Raw genomic sequence first — 21,391 nt, 5'->3', positions numbered from 1 at the left:
TCATTCCTTTACCATCAACATCAACAGCATCTCAAGTGGAGCCCTCCCTTTCGTGCATATTTGATCGGGGGTGGAGGGAGGTGTCGCGGGGGTGTACCCTAGCCTATCCACAGCCCATCGATCTTTATTTGTGATTTTTAGGGGGCGGACAAGAACGCTGCCCTTTCCTTCAGATGCTGTGAGACTGCGGCGGTGAGAGTTTGGGCATACGCATTTGTTGGAGGGACTCGTTAGGACAGGTTGACACGGCATTGCGTGCAGGATTTATGACACGAAGGTCCAAATATGAACGCAACGGAGGAATAAACGACACTTTTTGCTTTTGTTTGTTTTATTATTATTATTATTTTTGCCAGGATCTGGACATGGACATCAGTGGATTTTTACACGTGTTGGATTAATATGATCACGCCGTCGCATGACTACCAGGCTCTCTTACAATTTGGGAATATTTGCCACACGAAATAAGGATCCGTTCCCCATGCAGGCGAGAATCATGCTTTATAAAATCCTTGCTTTAATAATCTTACAAGGTACGTACGGGTCCCGTCGTCGTGCAAGCTTCGCATCGCGGCAAACTTTTCCCTCGTTTCCTAATACTGTAATGTGTTTCCTGTGCAATACAAGGTGTGTTGAGGTGTGATGCTCGGGTCATATCCGAGGTCAGCCCCGGAGGTGTGTCGGGACCCAGCACGGAGTTGAACTCCGGTGGAGTAGCGGCTCGAAAGAATTCTGACACGACGGAACCAAAGTCCAGATCGAAGCGCTGCACCTGTTATTCCTACAAGGATAAAGAGTGCATCTATTACTGCCATTTGGACATCATCTGGATCAATACTCCCGAGTAAGACATCACTTCTTAAATCGGGCGTATTTTACCAAGCAAATATATCTTTTAGGTTTCAAAAAAAAAAAAAAAAAAAGAAATGACAAGGAAAGCGATATGATAATCTAATCTGATCCACAAAACAATGTAATTTTCAAGTGCCATTTTAAGTTAATTTAGTGTACTCTACCCATTTCATTTATGCTGTAGTTTATACTATTTTATTGAAGCCAAAAAAATCACGTGCAGCCTAGACATCATAGTTAGATTAAAAACAATAAATGACAACTAAATTAGTTTTCATGGAATTTGACTGATAAAGACAAGTCAACAGTTATCTTATACAGCATCTGTATACCAACCATACATTGTAATTGACTAACCTGTGTAAGAAAAGTATATAACAAGTGTGTATAGAAGTTTACATCTTACCCTTGCTTGTTACCTTCTCTGTTTTGGTTAAACAAACAGCACTGATAACTATCTCTGACCTTTTGTTGCTAATTCTTCCCTTTTATTGTATGAAAATGAACAAAAACATCTTCCGTATATACCTGGCTCATAGCTCTTACTTATTTTGGATGTATTAGTATATTCAGAATGAAAGTACTTTGATTTAGTTCAAGTCAAGTAAAGTCAAGCTTTATTGTCAAATACTGTATGCTCTATGTGCAACATACAGCACAGATGAAATTACTTTCCTCTCTCAACCACAATGCAAACATGCATTGAAACACACACAGCTAAAAATAAAAGCGGCAAACTGAACTGCCTAAAGATACATAAAGACATAAATATATAAATATGAACAAGTAAAACAATAAATAGCAAACAACAGACAACCAAGGACACTTGTGATTATTGTAGGTTAAAGCTTAGGTTGTGAATTGTTCAAGTTCAATAATCAGATCTCAGATACTGTTTAGTTGATTGAAAGAAACAGGAAAAGTCTCCTCAGGCATTTATACAAATAGTACGCATGATTTACAATTTTTTTTCCTCTGTTGTGACATCTTAGGGGTGAGTTGGTGCGGCATCTGAAATAGTAGTAGTACTCGCAAGCCAAGTCGTTGAAATAAATGACTTGGCTGGGGGGGGATAAAGTTTGTGGCCCAAGATTGCTTCTCGATTGAGCAAATCACAACCTGTTTTATTCTAAACAATTTCCTTTTGAGGTTAAAACGAATGTGACACTCACCCATCAGATGTGAAGGCACTTGGTGCGTCACGTTTGCCAGTCAAGTTTATTGGTGAACGCAAAACATTTGTGAAATTTTATTTTTTTTGCGGCACATTTTAATGAACCACACCAGAAAGCCTCAAGCACAGGTCAGTTTTCAAGTGATGACAAGCCCAACAGAAATGCCTAGGTCATTGTTTGACACAAGATACAGCAGCAGTTATTTCAAATACTCCCTCAACTTTATACACCCACTAGGGGCTTTCTATTAACCCTTAACAGGACGATTAGCAATTAATTTAATGAACATGTTCAGGTCCAACAATGCATTGATTTCAACATCACAGAGGCTTAATGCATGATCAAAAAAGAATAAGTAAGTAAGTCACAGACACAAATGTTAAAATATAAGCATTTCCACTATCTAATTATTTTTTAATAATTCCAATACAGACAATTAATTAAAACCTATATTGTATTTTTTTCTATGTTGAGGATGTGTGTGAGGGAGAGGTGTGGAGCAACTCCTGGCAAACGTATGTCAAATGGCTAATCGTTCAAAATGTTGGCTGAACTGCTCAAAACAGCTCGATAAGCAGCAGGCCCGAGCAGACAAAATTTCAAGTTATGGAAAGATTATATAGTACGTCTGTGTTTGCAGCTTGGAAGGGAAAAAAACAGAAAACAACCTGTAAACATAGAGCGAAAGTTGATGTTCGAATTGAGGTTAACCGAGAGTCAGCCAAGTTTTTTCTTTCCTGGTGATCACTTCATGACGCTTCATTCATCACTCAGTGAGGTGAGATTTGTGACAGTTGTTGTGTGATTGAGACATGAAAAATAATCCGTCTTTCTTTGTCAAAATTCCCACAAGGCATATATAGGACTCACTTTGAGTAACTGATCTAACCTTTGGCCTGAAACATCTTGAATGGTTTTTTTTACAGGAAATATAGTGACGGTGTTAGATCACTCCATTGACTGGGAGGATGATGCAGGAATGAATTTATGTTCACCAGATCAATTCAATATGCACACTTGGACCAGTGTCTTCATGCTTTGGCAGTTAAGTGAAATGTTGTGTTGTGTTGCACTGACACAAAAGTACTTTGACGGTCATCTCAGTAGCGTGCAGTCCTCTGCGGAGTTGGAAAGAAATACCGGCAGCAAAGAAGAAATAAAGATGATCATAAAAATGTCACAGTGCCATCATGAGACAAATGGAAATGAGAGAAAACAAATCCCCGCTGGCTTTTATTCTGAAAATGTCATGGACTTAAAGAGATGTTGGTCTCTTTATAAACACATTAGCTAAACCCTGGTGGAACGCAAAAAGACGTCGTAGACAAGACAGCTGTTGTTTGTAGAAAAATATATATTTGGACAGAAAAGAGAGAAAACATACAGATGACAGAAAAACGTGTCCGTCAGACTTCGAGCGTTGTGTCTCCTGTACTACTAGCTTAGCTGTTGTTGTGGCTAGGCTATATGAGCTATTCTCGTAGATTAAAGATCTTTGATCTGTAACGTCCTTAAGTCAGCGCTGATTGGTTGAACGTTTGTGCGTGCTCGCGCTTGCGCACACACAGCAGAGAGAGGGAGCAGCGGACCATTGATCGCTGAGGCAAGCTTCACTCGAGTGGCGTTGCTACAGACTTCGCACATGTTCCAGACATCCCTAACTGTCATGGAAATCGGTGATATTTTTGCTTGTGTAAGATGGCTAACTCGCTAACTAACACGGGTGAAAGCAATACGTCTGGCACTTCACACTTGGAGGTACTACAGTACATATTTCATGGCTCCTGGTAGACTCGGAAGCATTACTGCTGTGCAATGCTGCCAGAGTACATGTTCGCAGCACAGGACCGAAGCATTGACTTTCGAGCCATTTGGGCAGCACTGCTTAACTGCGCTGTCCGTTCAGTCAAAGGGACCTCAGCAGTAAAACAAGCTGTTGCTGGAGACTGATTGACTCCACGATTTGTTCCGCTTTAAAAAAATCATGTCAGAAGGACATAATCCCAAAGTCAGTCTGTTGTCAGTAGGAATGAACATAATAATGAATCGATATACTGTATTGGTCCTTCATAAAGCTGCTGACTGCGTGGAAACCATCAGAGGAGCTGTTGATTCTGTCTCTGTTAGTTAGCTGGCTAAAAAAGTACAAAATAGCCGGAGCTATGGGGCTTTGCAGCGTTTCTCAGAGGCTGTGAGCCACGGGTACCGTTCATGATTGCTCGTCTGAAAATGACGGACAAACCCTTTTCCTTGCTGGGACAGGATAGCTAGCGCAGGAGTTGGGCGACCTCTTCGCACAATATCCAACTTTTCGTGAAAGGCCCGTCTTGAAAATTGTGTGGAAAGTAGTTCTGCAACCAAATCAAGGTCTTCTCCGGCCATTTTGGGTTAAAATGCAGTGATAGCTCTAGCAGGCGCTAATCCAATCTTTTTATTTTTTATTTTTAAAGAATCTTTATTGAACAAGTCAGGATACAATTCTCAGTAAACAGAAAAGGCGCTATCCAATCACCGAACACGCACGGCCAGTCTCGACGTAAGGCCTTCTAGCTGGCCCTAGTACGCAGACGAGTCAGATCACGAGTCTGAGACTCATGATCTAATTGGCTATTGCAACCTGACTGTGCCCGTTCACTTACAGCGCACAGGGGCCTGCTCTGTTTAATCTGAAGGCCCCGAGCAAATTTAATTTACCTGGCAACACAAGCTAGCTGAAATATGATTGGTTAAAAACTCTACCATAATAAATAAGTTATTTATCGAGTGGCTTTCATCCATCCATCCATTTTCCGAACCGCTTGATCCTCACTAGGGTCGCGGGGGGTGCTGGAGCCTATCCCAGCTGTCTTCGGGCAGTAGGCGGGGGACACCCTGAATCGGTTGCCAGCCAATCGCAGGGCACACAGAGACGAACAAACATCCACGCTCACATTCACACCTAGGGACAATTTAGAGCGTTCAATCAGCCTGCCATGCATGTTTTTTTTTGGAATGTGGGAGGAAACCGGAGTACCCGGAGAAAACCCACGCAGGCCCGGGGAGAACATGCAAACTCCACACAGGGAGGCCGGAGCTGGAATTGAACCCGGTACCTCTGCACTGTGAAGTCGACGTGCTAACCACTGGACTACCGGGCCGCCCGAGTGGCTTTCAATGTTATTTAAAATAACATTGAAAGCCACTCGACTAAGTGGAAATAATATGACGTAAAGAATATAGAGAATAATTTTGTTTACATATTTATGAAAATAAAATAGCAAATTAAATTCTATGTTATTCTCAGAAAAGTCAATTTATTAAATTGAGTCAATTTATTAAATTGACTTTTCTGAGAATGTTTAGGCCAGCAGAGAGAGAGAACCTTTTTTTTTTTTTTTTTTTTGGCGGGATTATTCTGAGATGTGGTCGGATATGACGACGTCATGCATGAAGTTTTTTCCAACTCTAGTGTTGTACTCTTTCCCCCAAATTGGGCCTTGGTCTTTAGAAGTACCATTTCAAAAAAATATAATGCCAGTGAACATCATCAGAAAGCAATCAGCTGATACATCATCCAAATAATAAGGCCCACCACATTTTTTCCTGAACGCTTTATAGAAAGAATTACTGCCTTGCTTTATTGAGGTCGTTATATAATCATCCTTTTGTGGGCCACAGCTGTCACAGAACCATTAAAATGACTTTGAAGCGTAATGTGAATTGGCAGAATGATGACAAGCCAAGAAGTTGGGCGCGCTCAAGAAACATGGACACTGTTTGTCCCCTATTACAGGACACGGGGAACCAGTCGTCTGACTGCACTTGAGTAGAGACAACAGCGTATCTCCATGGTTGTTGCTTTTTGTCATCCATTTTTGAATAACTTTTTTTTTCAGCAAGACAGTCTTTTGCCTGTGCTCTCTCTTCTTTTGCCAAGACTGCTGTGGGCTGTTTCAGCTTAACAGCACTCCTTCTTACCGCTGAACAAGTCAGGGCAGATTGACATATTTGAATGGCTTCATAATATACAGATATTGGTCATGGATTCTACATTATTGATCAATCAATCAAACTTTATTTTTATAGCACTTTCCATACATACAAATGCAACTCAAAGTGTTGCGCAATGAAATCATCAAAAATACATAAAAAGAGGACCCTGCCACTCCACCCAACATACACAGACACATCATATTCCACAAGCATGCCTGTGCTCACACTCACACACACACACACTGATGAAATATACTGTATTAAAAAAGACATGGCAAGGCAGAGAAAAAAAATATGAGGAAAAGAGCACCCAAGGGGAGCTCATCCACACACAAGAATGACAGCCGCCACACCTCCCAGCATGGAGGTCCGCCATGAGGAAACACTGGCGCTAAAAAAAAAAAGGGCTACAATTAAAATAGGTATATAAATAAGTTCTTCAAAAGCCGCAGGGAGTCAATGCAGCGATTTTAAAACTGATGTAATGTGTTCCCACCCTCTGGTCCTTGTCAGGACTCGTGCGGCGGAGTTATGGAGTGGCTGTAAGCTTGAAAAAGGAAGACCAGAGAGCAGGGCATTACAATAATCTAAGCGACAGGAAATAAAAGCATGCATCAGCACCTTGATATACAGTAAGTAAGTGTATAAACTTTGCCTTCAAGTATGATGTGGAAGCCACTGGGACATGATGTTATTTCTCAAGAGGCCCTTTGCTATTTTTAAGCTTTACGAATCCGTGTGATGTGAAAGGATCATTGCACTTGGTGTCATTCATGAAGGCGCACTGGAAACTAACACGTGACGTTTGATAGTGTTTTGCTCAAGACCAAACTATTCAAGACCAAGACTTACCAGACAGCAGAACTCACCAAAAGCAAGAAGACTTTTGCGAGTTGAGTCCCAGTCAAGAGCAAGACCGAGACAAGCCAAGACATTGACAAGACTGAGACTATAAAAATCCGTTTGATTTATCATTCTCCCTTTAATTTGATGCCGTTGGTTTCACATTGTCTCCATCGTGTAATTGAGTTGAAGACAGAATTTTCACATCACACTCAGTTTTCATTTGAATGTTATTTTACTTTATGAGGTTTGGACGCTCTAAATTGTCCCTAGGTGTGAGTGTGGGCGTGGATGGTTGTTCGTCTCTGTGTGCCCTGCGATTGGCTGGCAACTGATTCAGGGTGTCCCCCGCCTACTGCCCGGAGATGGCTGGGATAGGCTCCAGCACCCCCCGCGACCCTAGTGAGGATCAAGCGGTTCGGAAAATGGATGGATGGAAGGTCTTTTTGGTTGACTGAGCCAAATTGAATTACTGTTGTGTTCGTGGCCATATCTTGCTCCGGGCTCTCCTTGCTCAGTTTTGTACTTAGGTCTCGCACTTTTCACTTCCACTTGTGTGCGCGCGCGTGTGTGTGTGTGTGTGTGTGTGTGTGTGTGTGTGTGTGTGTGTGTGTGTGTGTGTGTGTGTGTGTGTGTGTGTGTGTGTGTGTGTGTGCGTGTGCGTGTGTGTCCACATGCTTCCCGGCAAATGGAAGCAACTCCTCTCATTCCCATTAAATTCAGGAATGTTCTACATGCAGGAAGCATAAATTGACTCGCTGGCTCCATGTCGGCGATTGACACGTTCAAGGTATGCTTATAAGGAACTGCAATAAAATAGCCACTGGTGGACGATATAAAGTTGGTCGCTGTGAACTGGGCACATGGAGAGTGCCTTCCATCCCAGATCGTGTACGCTTTCAGCTGTTCGAAGGTTTAGTCCACTTTCTGCCACCAAATTTTCAGGTGATGCCCTCAGTTCGCTGGAACGCCCAGCACGGTGCAGCGCGGCCTTCAGATATCCACAACTTTGTTCTTCATACCCACAATTGTTATTTCAGTGTCATTTCACTGATGACAAGTGACATTACTTTTGGGATTCATATGTATGGCAGTTCAGTTGTAAGTCTGTAATTCCAGTTTAAAATATGTACAAAGCCATTTTAATGTCATTTTAATGAGCTCTACAATCCAGTTCAAGGGCGGCCTGGTGGACCAGTGGTTAGTGCGTCAACCTCACAGTGCAGAGTTCAATTCCAGCTCCGGCCTCCCTGTGTGCAGCTTGCATGTTCTCTTGTGGGCCTTGTGGGTTTCCTCCGGGTACTCCGGTTTCCTCCCACATTCCAAAAATGTGCATGGCAGGCTGGTTGAACACTCCAAATTGTCCCTCGGTGTGAGTGTGAGCGTGGATGGTTGTTTGTCTGTGTGTGCCCTGCGATTGGCTGGCAACCGGTTCAAGGTGTTCCCCGCCTACTGCCCGAAGACAGCTGGGATAGGCTCCAGCATGCCTTGCGACCCTTGTGAGGATAAAGCAGATCAGAAAATGGATGGATGGATATCTGCAATTGATTCTCATTCAAAGCTAATTTGTTTGTTAGGCAATGCAACAATGGCACTGGCAAAGAAATATCACCTGGAGCGCTATTTGAAAACAATAGACATGAGCTACGAGTGGAATGTTCCTCTACTTATAAGCATGACAAAAGTGATTCCTTCCTCGAAATACCGGTCTCCCTTCAGCTTGCATATACATCTGCATTAATCTATTATTGACGGTGGGTGGAAGGGGTTGATGCCTCCCTGTAGGTAGATGCCCTGGGGCCACCGCCCCATTGGCCCCACACTCTGCATGCATTCCAGTGTCAGGTCTCCCACAAAGGTAGGCAGTGATTTCCATTTTTTGGTAAACTAAGAGGTCTACCTGTTTTGTAGCTGGTTTATTTTTCAGTTTCATTCATATTAGGGTCAGCAATGACGATTTGTGTGCGTGCATGTGTGCATATGCTGTTGTGAAAGCGCTATATAAATCAGCATGTATTGTATTGTATATGCGTGCGCATCCATGCACAAGTGTATGTGCGTGTGTGAGTTTTATGAAAACAAGAAAAAAAAAGAGTGACGCGCGACCGCAGGTTTGAAAAGGTGTGTGGATTTGCGATGCTGACATTTGAAATGGTCGACGGTGCGAGGTTGGCTACATCAAAAGTAAATCTGGGGTCAAAAAATATTGGGCACCCCTGATCGATGGGAAACAGGAAATCACGGTGTATCAAAATCCTACTAAAGTCTCATGACATCAGGCTGTGCACGTGAGCCTGTTGATGGTCTTATGTTACAAGGTCGAATGGTTATCATTCCTCCTGGTTGCTCTGTCAGTGGTATGACAGATTCTTCAAAAATTCCTGGGTGTGGAATTTAACCCGACTGCACAAAAACATACAAAGGGAAAGGGAAAACTGCTACTGACTACTGCGCACTTTTATATTCAACATCCAATGGGTACTAGGGAACTAAATGGATAGATTTTCTCAAAGGCAATATGTTGTGCTTCCACTGGTTTGATTATAGTATTGTAATTACCATTATATGTTGTTTTTGAAATATGAATTAACCACATTAATGCATCCATTTTCATCCATCTCAGGGGCCATTTCAGCCGATATTGTCTTCTGCTGTCGACCGAAATTGAGAAGAGCTGTGACATTCACAATACGAGGCTGAGGGCAGATGAATTGTTCAGTGAACACAATATTGATCATAATACCATGTTATTATTACCTGTATTATTGTATGATGTGCGCCAATGATTGATGATGCAACATTCATCCATTCTCTGTACCTCTTAGCCGCACTCATCTCATGGCCCTGCATATTTTTGCAAAGACATTTCTTGTGTTTTGTTGAGCATCTTTTCAACGTATTGCTTGACTTTCTAACAATTCTAATTCTAACACAACTGTTTTAAGGTGATGAAATCTGATGAAGAAACTCATGTGTCCCATTTGTTTAAGAGAGTGGTTTACCTAATACCCTTGTCACTTAAAAGCCATTGTACTTTCAGTTTGAGAAATACGGAGACCTTTTAGGCTAGGATGTTAGCCTCAAACGACTGGCCATGTATTTCTTTTCAAATTCCTTGACTTGGACCCTGACTCCACAGATATTCATTGTGTTACACGTAAGTTTTGCTCTATGTGTCAAAATCTGCAAGGATGAACTAACAGACGACCTGGCTCTGCTACAAGCCAGCAATTAAATACTAAAACAAGTCAGAGCAAAAAAGGCAGGACAGATGCATTGTGTCTTCATTCGTCATTGTGTTTTCATCTCGATGGAAGTTCCAAAATCAAGGAAGTAAAGCATACAATGAGACGGCAGAATATGTGCAATGTGCTTCATTTTATTTTATTTATTTAGTTTGGCCACTCAAACTTTATATAAACCAGTTTTGATTTTTTCGAAATCCTTTTCTTTATTTTTCCGTTTCTAAATTCTGTCATACAGATGTAATGAAGTATATTTAAGCATGCATATACACGAGTCTGGAACTCACCCTCATGCTTCTGTACACATGCCTGATGCACAGATTATGCAGCCTTTACCATATGTGGTTCATTGACATGCTCTGTCATTTGTCTTGTGATATGCCATCAAATATGAAGACATTTGTATGGGCATGTTTTGTTGTCATTGAACACTACAGCCTTTGTTTTGTGGAAACTTCCAGACGCACGGTACCATATGGAATGTCGAGCTACCAAGGAGCCCAGCGAATGCGACGTGCTCTTGTTGGACGACCGGGTGGGCACGAGCAGAGAGACGCTCAGCGTTGCATGTGTGCTTCTCTGGATCAAGACGCAGACTGCCATCACTTTTGTCAGTCAAGGTCAGTTCCCTTTTTTTTTTCCCACACTCTGTTGTCGTTATGAAAACATCTTAACAAGCTTGCCGTGGGATGAAAAGTCAGGGCAATTTTGATGATCAGCTCAAGTGTAGCACAAACTGCAGTCTCACTGTGTGCATGGGTGGACTTTTCTTTCTTGGGCGTTTGCACCGTTGTGGGAGTGAACACAGCCCACTTAATTCCCAGGCCAATTGAGGCCACCTCTCTTATTCCCCTCATTTCTAAATTGAGTGAAGGAGAGGTCTACATGGCGGAAGCATAACAGACTCACTGGAGTCGATGCCTGAGATGAGTGCATGGAATGTATGTTTTTATAGGGACCTGCAAGAAGATTTTCACTTTGATGTGCTCAAAGGGGAATGTTTGTACGGCCCTCACATGAACGAACGTGTATGAGAAGAAAATTTGGGAATCCAGCGGTGGTCAAATATGATACTTTATGAAAAATGATGAGACTTCCCGAGTGGAATGGACTTGGACATGGATTTGAGCCGGCAAAATAAAGTGCATTCAATATAAATGCCATGTTACTTTCTTTAAAAGCCAAAGTAACTTCATAGTAGTTTGCAATTGTTTTACAACGAGTCTAGTGTTTTACCTTACAGCGCAAACTTTGTAAATAGTTACTTTATACAATGTTTGCTAACTCCACATGGGCATTTTAAATGTGCTAAAGATTATATTATAGACCTCTACCAGTCCGCCTTTTCCAAAATGCCAAATAAATAGATGTGATTAAATAATGATTGTCAATTATCTCATAGCAATCTCAACAGAACATGCAAATATGCTTTCTGGGGGCTGTGATCAGACATTGCAGGAACTTGATATTTCGAATGTACACAGTGGTACCGCATGTTATGAACTTCATCTGAACATTCATTTGCTGATCCGCTTTATCCTCACACGGGTCGCAGGGCCTATCCCAGCCGTCTTCGGGCAGTCGGCGGGGTACACACTGAACCGGTTGCCAGCCAATTGCAGGGCACACAGAGACAAACAACCATCCACACTCACGCTCACACCTAGGGACAATTTAGAGTGGTCCATTAACCTAACGGGAAAGGTTTTTGTAATGTGGGTGGAAACCGGAGTACCCGCAGAAAACCCACACAGGCACATGAAGAACATGCAAACTCCACACAGGAAGGCTGGAGCCAGAAATCAACCTTGCACCTTTGCACCATGAGGCCAATGTACTACCCACTCGACCACCGGGCCGCCCAGATACTAAATGCCAATGTAATTTATTTAGACACACATGCGCACGCACGCACACACACACACACACACACACACACACACACAATTTCTAAACCTACCTGTCCCAATGTAAAAAAGTAATTGCCCCCTGAACCTAATAATGGGTTGTGCAACCCTTGGCAGAGTAAAATGAAATCAAATGCTTGCGAAAATTGAATCGAGCTCTTTTCAAAGGTCAGGTGTTTCATTACATTACGTGTTTTCCATTATTTATCAATGTTCGAGGGGGGACCATAGTTATACAGATTGGCTAAATTAATTATGCTTCAAATAACCTGTGTGCTAAAACAAAAGTACGGTAATCAATTTGGGCCTGTTTTATTCATGTCATAAATCACCATTCAATGATGTTCTATTTCGATATCAAGGTGATGAGAATTTGTCATCACATACTACATCACGAAATGAGAAAAGATGAGAAAACCTTTATTTGTCTCACAATGGAGAAATTCGCAATATTGTGATTGTAGGTTTTGGAAAAGTATGCTACTGGTTTGGCTGCCGTGTGCATGTCTGATGTTGCTCACCGTGGTGCAAGGAATGCTTGGGAAAGTTTGTGTGAATGCTGAGACCCGTGGAGAATTAGAGGGAACATTGCCCGCAACCCTTGTGAGGATCAAGCAGCTCACATAATGGATGGAGGGATGAGTCATTTGGACAATACATTACAATGCAATACATATTTATTTATATCACCCTTTCACAACAGCTGCAGCTGAAAAAAAAGCGCTTCACAGAACAGTTAACATAAAATGATAAAAGATGGTCATATAACACAACACATTGCATAAGACATGGACAGTCATGCAATTGTAACCACTATACTTGCATACGCCTTGTTATTTGAAACAATTGTAAATGAAAGAGGAGAGAATCAAAGTGTCCTTTCACCAGCGAATCAGAGTCGCCATGCTCAAAATCTGCACATGTTTGCTACAAGCTACCTTTGAATGTAAACAAGAAGCTGTAGTGTCCATTTACGTAAAAATGTAAATCAGCGTCTATTCCAAGCGCCAACTCTCAGTTCCAAATATGTGTCCGCGCTCCACGCCAACGCTCCTTTTTCCTCATGCTCAGCTCCAACAGCCATCCATCCAGCCGCACCAACGCAGACTGTCCAACAGCGCCCACATGAACAAAAAAGGGTTGTGAAAAATGCTGCCCATTACAGGCGCAAAAAACACAAGCGCCCCGAGGTGCTGACATTCCCCCCATCAAAATCAGTGCTTGTACACGCGTGCTGCCGAGAAGGCGCAACCATCAAGCACAGATTCTTCTCCTTCGATGAATGCCATGGCCAAAGTGCAAAATAAATAAATAAATAAATAAACATGTCCACAACAGGTCCAGACAAAGGACAACAAACACCATATGACATCGTGAAAGACAAAAACAACAACAAAAAAGCAGAGCTCTTGAAGAGGTCTTGTAGACGGCTGCTAACTACGGCGCCATCTCTGTAGATTTCCCTTCTTTAAATGATTCAATCGTGACAGCCCGACACATATTTTACTCTTCAACAATTGTTTTGGTGGCGGCCCGGTAGTCGAGCGGTTAGCACATGGACCTCACAGTGCAGATTCCACAGCGCGGCCTTCAGATATCCACAACTTTGTTCTTCATACCCACAATTGTTATTTCAGTGTCATTTCACTGATGACAAGTGACATTACTTTTGGGATTCATATGTATGGCAGTTCAGTTGTAAGTCTGTAATTCCAGTTTAAAATATGTACAAAGCCATTTTAATGTCATTTTAATGAGCTCTACAATCCAGTTCAAGGGCGGCCTGGTGGACCAGTGGTTAGTGCGTCAACCTCACAGTGCAGAGTTCAATTCCAGCTCCGGCCTCCCTGTGTGCAGCTTGCATGTTCTCCCCGTGCCTGCGTGCGTTTTCTCCGGGTACTCCGATTTCCTCCCACATTCCAAAAACATGCATGGCAGGCTGATTGAACACTCCAAGTTGTCCATAGTTTTGAAACTACAGCATAAACCAAAGCATAAAAGTTGCCCAAGTAAACCACTTCACATGAAACAAACATGCCAGAAAATAAAGCATCAACAGTTTATTACATCTGCAAAAAGGGATGTGCTAACTTTTCTATCTCGTGTGCTTAACACGGATAAATTCACTATTCACCTTTAACGTGAAGGTTTACAGATGAGGGATGGGCAAATGTATTTCTGAAGGTTCTCAACATCTGCTTTTGTATCAGGGTCACGGTGAATGGAATAATGCTCGTCGGTTATTGTTTCCATGTCTCCCAAATGTCAGCTCAATCAGGCGGTCCTTCTCTGATTTGAAGCAATGCCATTCCATCTTCATTGCATAATTGCTTTTTTGTCCCGAGAGATGTTTAACTTACTGGGTCACCTGGCAAATATTTTCTATCAATTGAATATTGTGCCTTAATTTAATTTTGTGTTTTCCCAATCAAGTTCTGTGGAGACTGGACCGAAAACAAGTTTTCACAGAGTCCCGAGGCCTGCCTGACAGTTGAACGCCTCTTCATCTTCTGCCGTTTTCTTCAGGGAGTGGATACATCCCTCATCTCCATCCCATCATTCTCTGTTTGGCACACTAACTTTCACATGTACACTCCTATTCAAGGAAAGCGCTTTGGAGATTGACACTGCCGACATTCCTGAGCATTGTAACTCTGGGAGCAAGTTCCGTCAGGCTGAGCAGCTCTCAGAACACTTCAGCAAATTTGAAACACTACAGTTCTCCAGAGGCTAGTCCCTCTTTTTTTTTTTTTTAACATGACCTTATGCCAACATTGATCAGTCTCCCTTTTTTTGTATTCATGTCTGCTAACATATTGTGAACTACATTTTCTTCCAAAACGAGGTGAGCTGTAAACGCTCAATAAACCATGGACGGCTTTTCTATATAAGTGGTGGAAAACAAAATGTGAGTTACGGATGAATGTACTGAAGCAGGGTACAATTTTACCATACGAATTATTATGAATAGATCATGACCCTTCTTTATTGACGTGTTTTCTGATATTATGTTTAATGACATTAAAATGAGGACTCATTTTGTACATATTATTTTTAACAGAAATAATATAAAAGTATATGAATAATATTAAATATGTAAACTCTGCTCGGTTCTGCCCTAGCTAACCTTAGCCCAAGAGAAATGTGATGTTATTTTACTCGTATACATATTGTAATTGAGATTTCTATAGAGCTCTACAGAGGCCTGCAAGAAATGAGCATCATCATCAAAATCAACCACCCCCCGACCCCCAAACAAACAAATAACAAATAAACAACAACTCACAATAACACTGAGAAAGTTGACTGGAGCATTGACTATTTATGTTTTAAAGATTCAAAAACAAGTGTAGTCAAAACATGGATCACATTTGTGCCGATGTCATGTTTGTAGGAGCCAAGCCTTGAATTATTTTTCCCTTCCAAAATGATTATTTTATCGGCTACTTCATGAGTCTTTTCATTAGAAAAGAATGGCTTGACAGCCATTGGATGGGGAGTTGATGAGAGAATGAGATACCCAGTTCAAATTTTTTTCCTGGAATAAGACCGGTGAGAGCTTGCGTGTGCAATGTGTGTTGATTTACTGGAGGGCATTATTAATAAATCACAAAACACCTCAGTCAAGATGGAATCTTACTCTGAGGCTACTAAAGAAACGTGTTGCCCAAGGCCTCAACAGACTGTGGTTGGATTTTAGTATCGAGCGTTTCCACGAAGGGAAAACAGTATCAGTGAAAATCAATTGGCAACTTTTCCTTGAACTTCCGGGTCTAGAATTTCTCCTCTCGCCCGACAAGTAATTAATTCCTTCCTCTACTGTGCCTTACTACTACTATCGGTCCCCCTTGTCCATTTTCATACGAACACAAAGCAATCAATATTTGCTTAACTGTCTCACATTCTGACAAGTCTTTATATTGTTACAGTATTTGTGATGGGTACGATAATTGTGTCATAATGTGATCTACTGCAGAGGAAAGGAACGCTATTTTTAGTGGTTCCCGAAGCTTATACTGGGGTGATAGTGTTGTGTATTTATGATAATTTACAAAATGTTTTTTTCTACATCGCATCATAACATTTGGTAAAGCATTCAGTGTAATGCAAAGAGAGTTATAATTAAAACCAGAGCAAAGAAACCACTGGGTGACTGTCGCATTTTTTGTGCATCTGAAAGCGGATCGAAAACATGCTCAAATTAATTTGAAATGACTGGTTCAAATCCCACTCTCATTCTTCAGCCACACTCAAGTCATAAATCATTCCACCTGCCGCGTTTCCACCTGTACGAAGGGCGTGTATGACCAAAAATGTGGCGTATGCATTTTTCCACGCTCATGCTCAACTCTTTACCTTGTCCCTCTCGGCACTTTTGCGTAAATTCAACTTCCATTTCCGTTCTTATGTGGATGACAGCCAGACATCCCTTCCGCCAAACACACCACCCTTTCTTCCACCTTCCTCCCGTGTCGATTGCCCATCCGAATTCAAACAATGGTTTGCCTCCAATTTTCTGAATCTTAACGGTGACATAACAGAAAACTCCAAAACGGACAGTTTTTCAGTCACATTGGAAAAATGTTTTTGTTTACCTAGGTTCAGATTGGAGGTGTCATCCACGATAACACACTCACTTTTGAATCCCACATTAAATGACATCACTCTGTCCGCTGACATCAAGACATGGACAAGAGGTGGAAGGACTTAGTGTACCGCATCTCATCTGCTACGCCCCTCCGATCCGATACCAGGTCATGGGACAACGACAAGTAGAACTGTCTTCCACTGACAATTCATGAATCAACTCCGCTCATTCCTCACCATTCATACTGGCGCTATCCGGATCCATAACCTTGTCACCCCCATTTTGGCTCCTGTATCTCCCTTCTGTTTGGTCACACCATGAGTCATTCCACAAGGTATAGTGTATTTTGAACTCTTGTGAAACATAAACAAACAGAACCATGACAGTTTTTGATTCTGATCATTTGACTATTTCGATGGAAAATATTGGCTCTACTGTCGGCAGTACGGTATTTTTAAGAGCTGCAGTGGAAAACTATCCAATGACCTGTTTTACTGCTACATTGGGACAAATTTAAATGATACAAAAAAAAAATCTTTGGTGATATTTGTAGGGGGAAGGGTGAGTGAACTCAATCAAGACAGTCTAAACCAGTCAAAATGTTTTTGTTTTTAAGTATATATCACTCATCGTGATTTCACTGTATTTTGCTGTCATCTGTTGTGAAGTAGTGTCAGACATAAAACATATCATTACAATCCAAGCCCAGGAGGTAGAATTTTAACGGTGATTTGATTTTCCTAATAAAAAAAATATATAATTAAACCTTCACCTGGGAAAGAACTGTCAGGAGTACAGCCAGCTCAGCGGGTGTTTTGTTGCCCCTTCTTTTTTGTTTTGTTTTGGGGGGGGGGGGCTCACCTGCCCCCTTTTTCATCCTCAGATGACAATGTTTAGCATGCTCAAATCTCTAATGTGCCTCTAAATGCAGCCCAAAACATGAAAGAAATTGAATGAATACCCAGTACAATACATCGGAGCTTCAAAGTCAAACACTTATACTTGCTTGATTTGATTTGACAACCGCTGATTTGTTTGGATTCTGGGAGGACAATGGAACAATCAAAATTGTCCCTCGGAGTCATTGTGAGCGCGAATCCAGGTTGATGACGAGCCTCTCTAAAAGATAAAGGAGACCCTGACTACTTTCATGTTCTCCCTGACCTCACTGTCCCTCCTTTCAAGCATTTCATTGCTCTCACTAGTTTGTTTTTTGTTTCTTTGCAAGACTTGTTGAAGTAGGCAGTAATCTTTCACTTCATGGATCTTGACAGGTAAAGAGAACATCAGCATACAATAAACTCATGACTGAACTTGTGTTTGGTGGGTCTGGTGCATTTATTTCAAGGGGAACACTGTAAATTGAGCATATAAACATAATTATTACAATGTAATCATAATTGCTATTTTCACATTGGCATTTATATGATGAAAGGCCTGTCTAAACTTTTTTAATGTCTTTCCAAGGCACTTAAAAATTTTAAAAATAAGTTAATGTAGGGCGGCACGGTAATTACTGGTTAGCACATCTGCCTCACAGTGTAGCGATGCAGGGTTTGATTCTGATGCTGGTCTTCCTCTGTGAAGTTTGCATGTTTCCCCTGTGCCTGTGTCGGTTTTCTCCGGGTACTCCGATTTCCTCCCACATTCCAAAAACATGCGTGGCAGGCCGATTGACCACTCTAAATTGTCCATAGGTGTGAGTGTTAGTGTGGATGGTTGTTTGTCTATGTGTGCCCTGCGATTGGCTGGCTCAGGTTGTCCCCCGCCTATTGCCTGAAGACGGCTGGGATAGGCTTCGGCATGCCGCGCGACCCTTGTGAGGATAAGCGGATTAGAAAATGGATGGATGGATAAGATAATGTAATAGTGGTCCAGCCGTTCCCGCTCTATCCAGATCCCCACATCGACATGAAAACAAGTCCGCTTCATACTAAACAACAGTCACACACAGAAAGACATTAAAGCATTTCAGTTATATTGACAGCATTTTGTGGTTAAACAGAGAGGAAAAGTGACAGACCATGAGTGTGTGCGTGTGTGTGTGTGCGCGCGCGTGTGTGTGTGAGTGTGTGTGCGCACCCATTGACACGAACCGCCAACAGCAGTGGCTGTATTTCCCCTCCATTGCATTATTTTGGGATAATTATTTTGTTACCAACAGTTTGTATGCAAATATTACATGAATACAACAAGGGAAAAGGGCACAACAAAGCACCCCAAAACAGCGCCTTGAATTACAAGTTCAACTTGGGGCAGAGGGTGAAAAAAATAAACCTGGCTTCAGTCTGATAGGAAAAAAAAAAGCCTTTTTTGTATCGCCTTTGTGTGTTGCACTCTTCAGGAATTTTTGTTGTTGTACTCCAATGTCATGCCATTTATTTCTACAACACAAGGTTGAAGTCAAACCCCACACATTTTTTTTTTTTTTGCCCCTCCGGAAAGGTTGCGAGGCTGACTGCATCCTTTGAGGCTCAATTGCTGTATAACCCATCTTCCTTGGAATGTCACGCTAAGTCTAACAAAGCTCTACCCCAGAGCTTCAGTCTAAGGCCTGTGCAGAGAACATCAATAATAACATCATCCCCTCCCATTCCCACAGTAAGTCCTGGGAAATATTTGTGCACACAGCCTAACAAGCCAGGTTCATTTTTTTGCTTCCTTTGACCTCATATATTTATTATTAATTGAAAAGGGACTGTGTTATTTCCATAAAAACAACAATATTTTCCTTTTTATAGCTTCGGTTTACCAAATATATAATTTTCCAGTTTAAATATATACACTTCTGTTTAAACTGACCACGAAAAAAGCTGCGGTTAAGATCATTGAAAAAGGATGTTAAAAAAAAGGCTTGTGACTTGTGTGTGTGGGTCCCAAAGGTAAAGGCAGCAGTGGATCCAAAAGCTAATTGGAAGAACGATCGGTTCAGGGTCAAGTTGTCTGTGGAGGAAAACCTGGAGCCAGGCTGGGCAAGGGAAGCACTGGAAAGAGACAACCAAGATCAAATGATGATGCACAGAAATCCAAAATGGCTAGCGTGTGTACAAGTAACGGCCTCGATACCACTCGTAACGCGTGCAGATCAGCAGAGCTCTCATACGCAAGAGGTGATTGCCGATCACCTGCAGGTATGGGAACACCCTCCCACCCAGCCTGATAATTAAAGGAAAGAGAAACAGAAGGTGCCCGGAAGTGGACTCTCCAAAATAAATGAGCAAGTTAGAAGAAAAACACAGAAGGAAGCGGGGCGCTGTGACAACACATCACAGTGTCTGTGTCCATCCATCCATCCATTTTCCGCTTTGTCCTCACAAGGGTCGTGGGGGGTGCTGGAGCCTATTGCAGCCGTCTTCGGACAATAGGCATGTGTGTCCCGCCTTGTCACGTACCAAGGTGGTGGTGGACCCCAAAAAGCAGGCAGCGGGAAGGAGCCGGGTGTACTTGAAAGATTGTATTAAAACTCAGAAAACTAAATCCAAAACAAACAAAGTCCAAAGTATCAAACAAAACACATGACTGAAGATAAAACATAACAATGACCAAAACCTGACTGAAACAAACATGACAGTAGCATACAAACAATGACCCGACAATGAGTAGTTGGCCGGGAGTCCTTTTATAGCCACTAATTACCTAATGGCCAACAGGTGTGCAGCTGCAGGGAAAAGCCCCACAGTGCCACCCGTTGGTCACAACCCGCAACATGTCACGCCTACTGCCGAAGACAGCTGGGAAAGGTTCCTGCACGCCTTGTGTGTGTGTGTGTGTGTGTGTGTGTGTGTATACACACACACACACACACACACACACACACACACACACAACATGAGAAACTCGAGAAATACCAAGGGCTCAGAGAGGAGCTGGAGAGAGCCTGGAAGGTAAAGGTGACAGTCGTGCCTGTGGTGGTCGGAGCACTCGGGGCAGTGACCCCCAAACTAGATGAGTGGTTGCAACAGATCCCGGGAACAACATCGGACATCTCAGTCCAGAAATGTGCAGTGCTGGGAACAGCAAGGATACTGCGCAGAACCCTCAAGCTTCCTGGCCTCTGGTAGAGGACCCGAGCTGAATGGAGGACGGACACCACCCGAGGGGTGAGACGAGGAATTTTATATATGTATATATATATATATATATATATAATATTAACATGAAACATGATAAGCTGTCCACTGTCCCCTAAAGGGTTAAAATAAGCAGTCAAATATGTCGTATCGAAACAAAAATGTTGGTATCGTGACAACATTCACACCCTGTTTTGTGTTTTTTACTGTAGTTTTGATTGGAATTTTTTGATTTGTGCATTTTTGTGTGTTTTTATATGACAGAGATTGGCTCACATTTTAACAGGATACACCCGATCTGCATTGGCAGCTGACTAATGTTAGATTTTTTTTAAGTGAGTGTTTAAAAGTGAGGGAGGAAGTAGCTAAACCTTGGAAACATTTATCACCTTCGGGGAGCTTTAATTCAATCACGAAAGCATACAAATGAGTCAGTTGTGCAGGTGTCAGGCCCACAGTAAAATGTCATGTAACAGACTATGATTCGTCAGCGGGCAACAAGGCAAATAAATTAATTCACATTCTTTGGCAGATAATCACTTATTGACATGCACATCACGCAGTATATGTGACACCGCGTGAACTCAAGACGCGTTCCCTGCAGGCGTGTGAAGGAGGGCAGGCAAGCCTGTTCAGATAGATGCGAATCCAACAGCTGCAACACAAACAAGTGCAAACATTATTATTACTTCACTTGTTTTTCAGTCTCCAATGAGGAAGGCATTTCTGTGGTTGGGGA

At 42.1% G+C, this 21,391-nt stretch overlaps 1 protein-coding gene across 1 annotated transcript; it reads left to right on the top strand.

The window, feature by feature from the left end:
• Positions 1-160: 160 nt before the first annotated feature.
• edn3b (endothelin 3b) lies at positions 161-16,130 on the top strand. Its single transcript, XM_086130216.1, has 4 exons — positions 161-533; positions 628-844; positions 10,549-10,707; positions 14,428-16,130. Exons 1-4 carry the CDS (start codon positions 419-421, stop codon positions 14,480-14,482), a joined length of 546 nt encoding a protein of 181 aa, XP_085986342.1. The 5' UTR covers positions 161-418; the 3' UTR covers positions 14,483-16,130.
• Positions 16,131-21,391: the final 5,261 nt, after the last annotated feature.

Source organism: Hippocampus guttulatus, chromosome 1 (genome assembly GCF_054856545.1).
Source record: "Hippocampus guttulatus isolate MCC_2025c chromosome 1, RoL_Hgut_1.0, whole genome shotgun sequence".
NCBI lineage: Eukaryota > Metazoa > Chordata > Actinopteri > Syngnathiformes > Syngnathidae > Hippocampus > Hippocampus guttulatus.
This window is presented reverse-complemented; position numbering and strand designations above follow the sequence as displayed.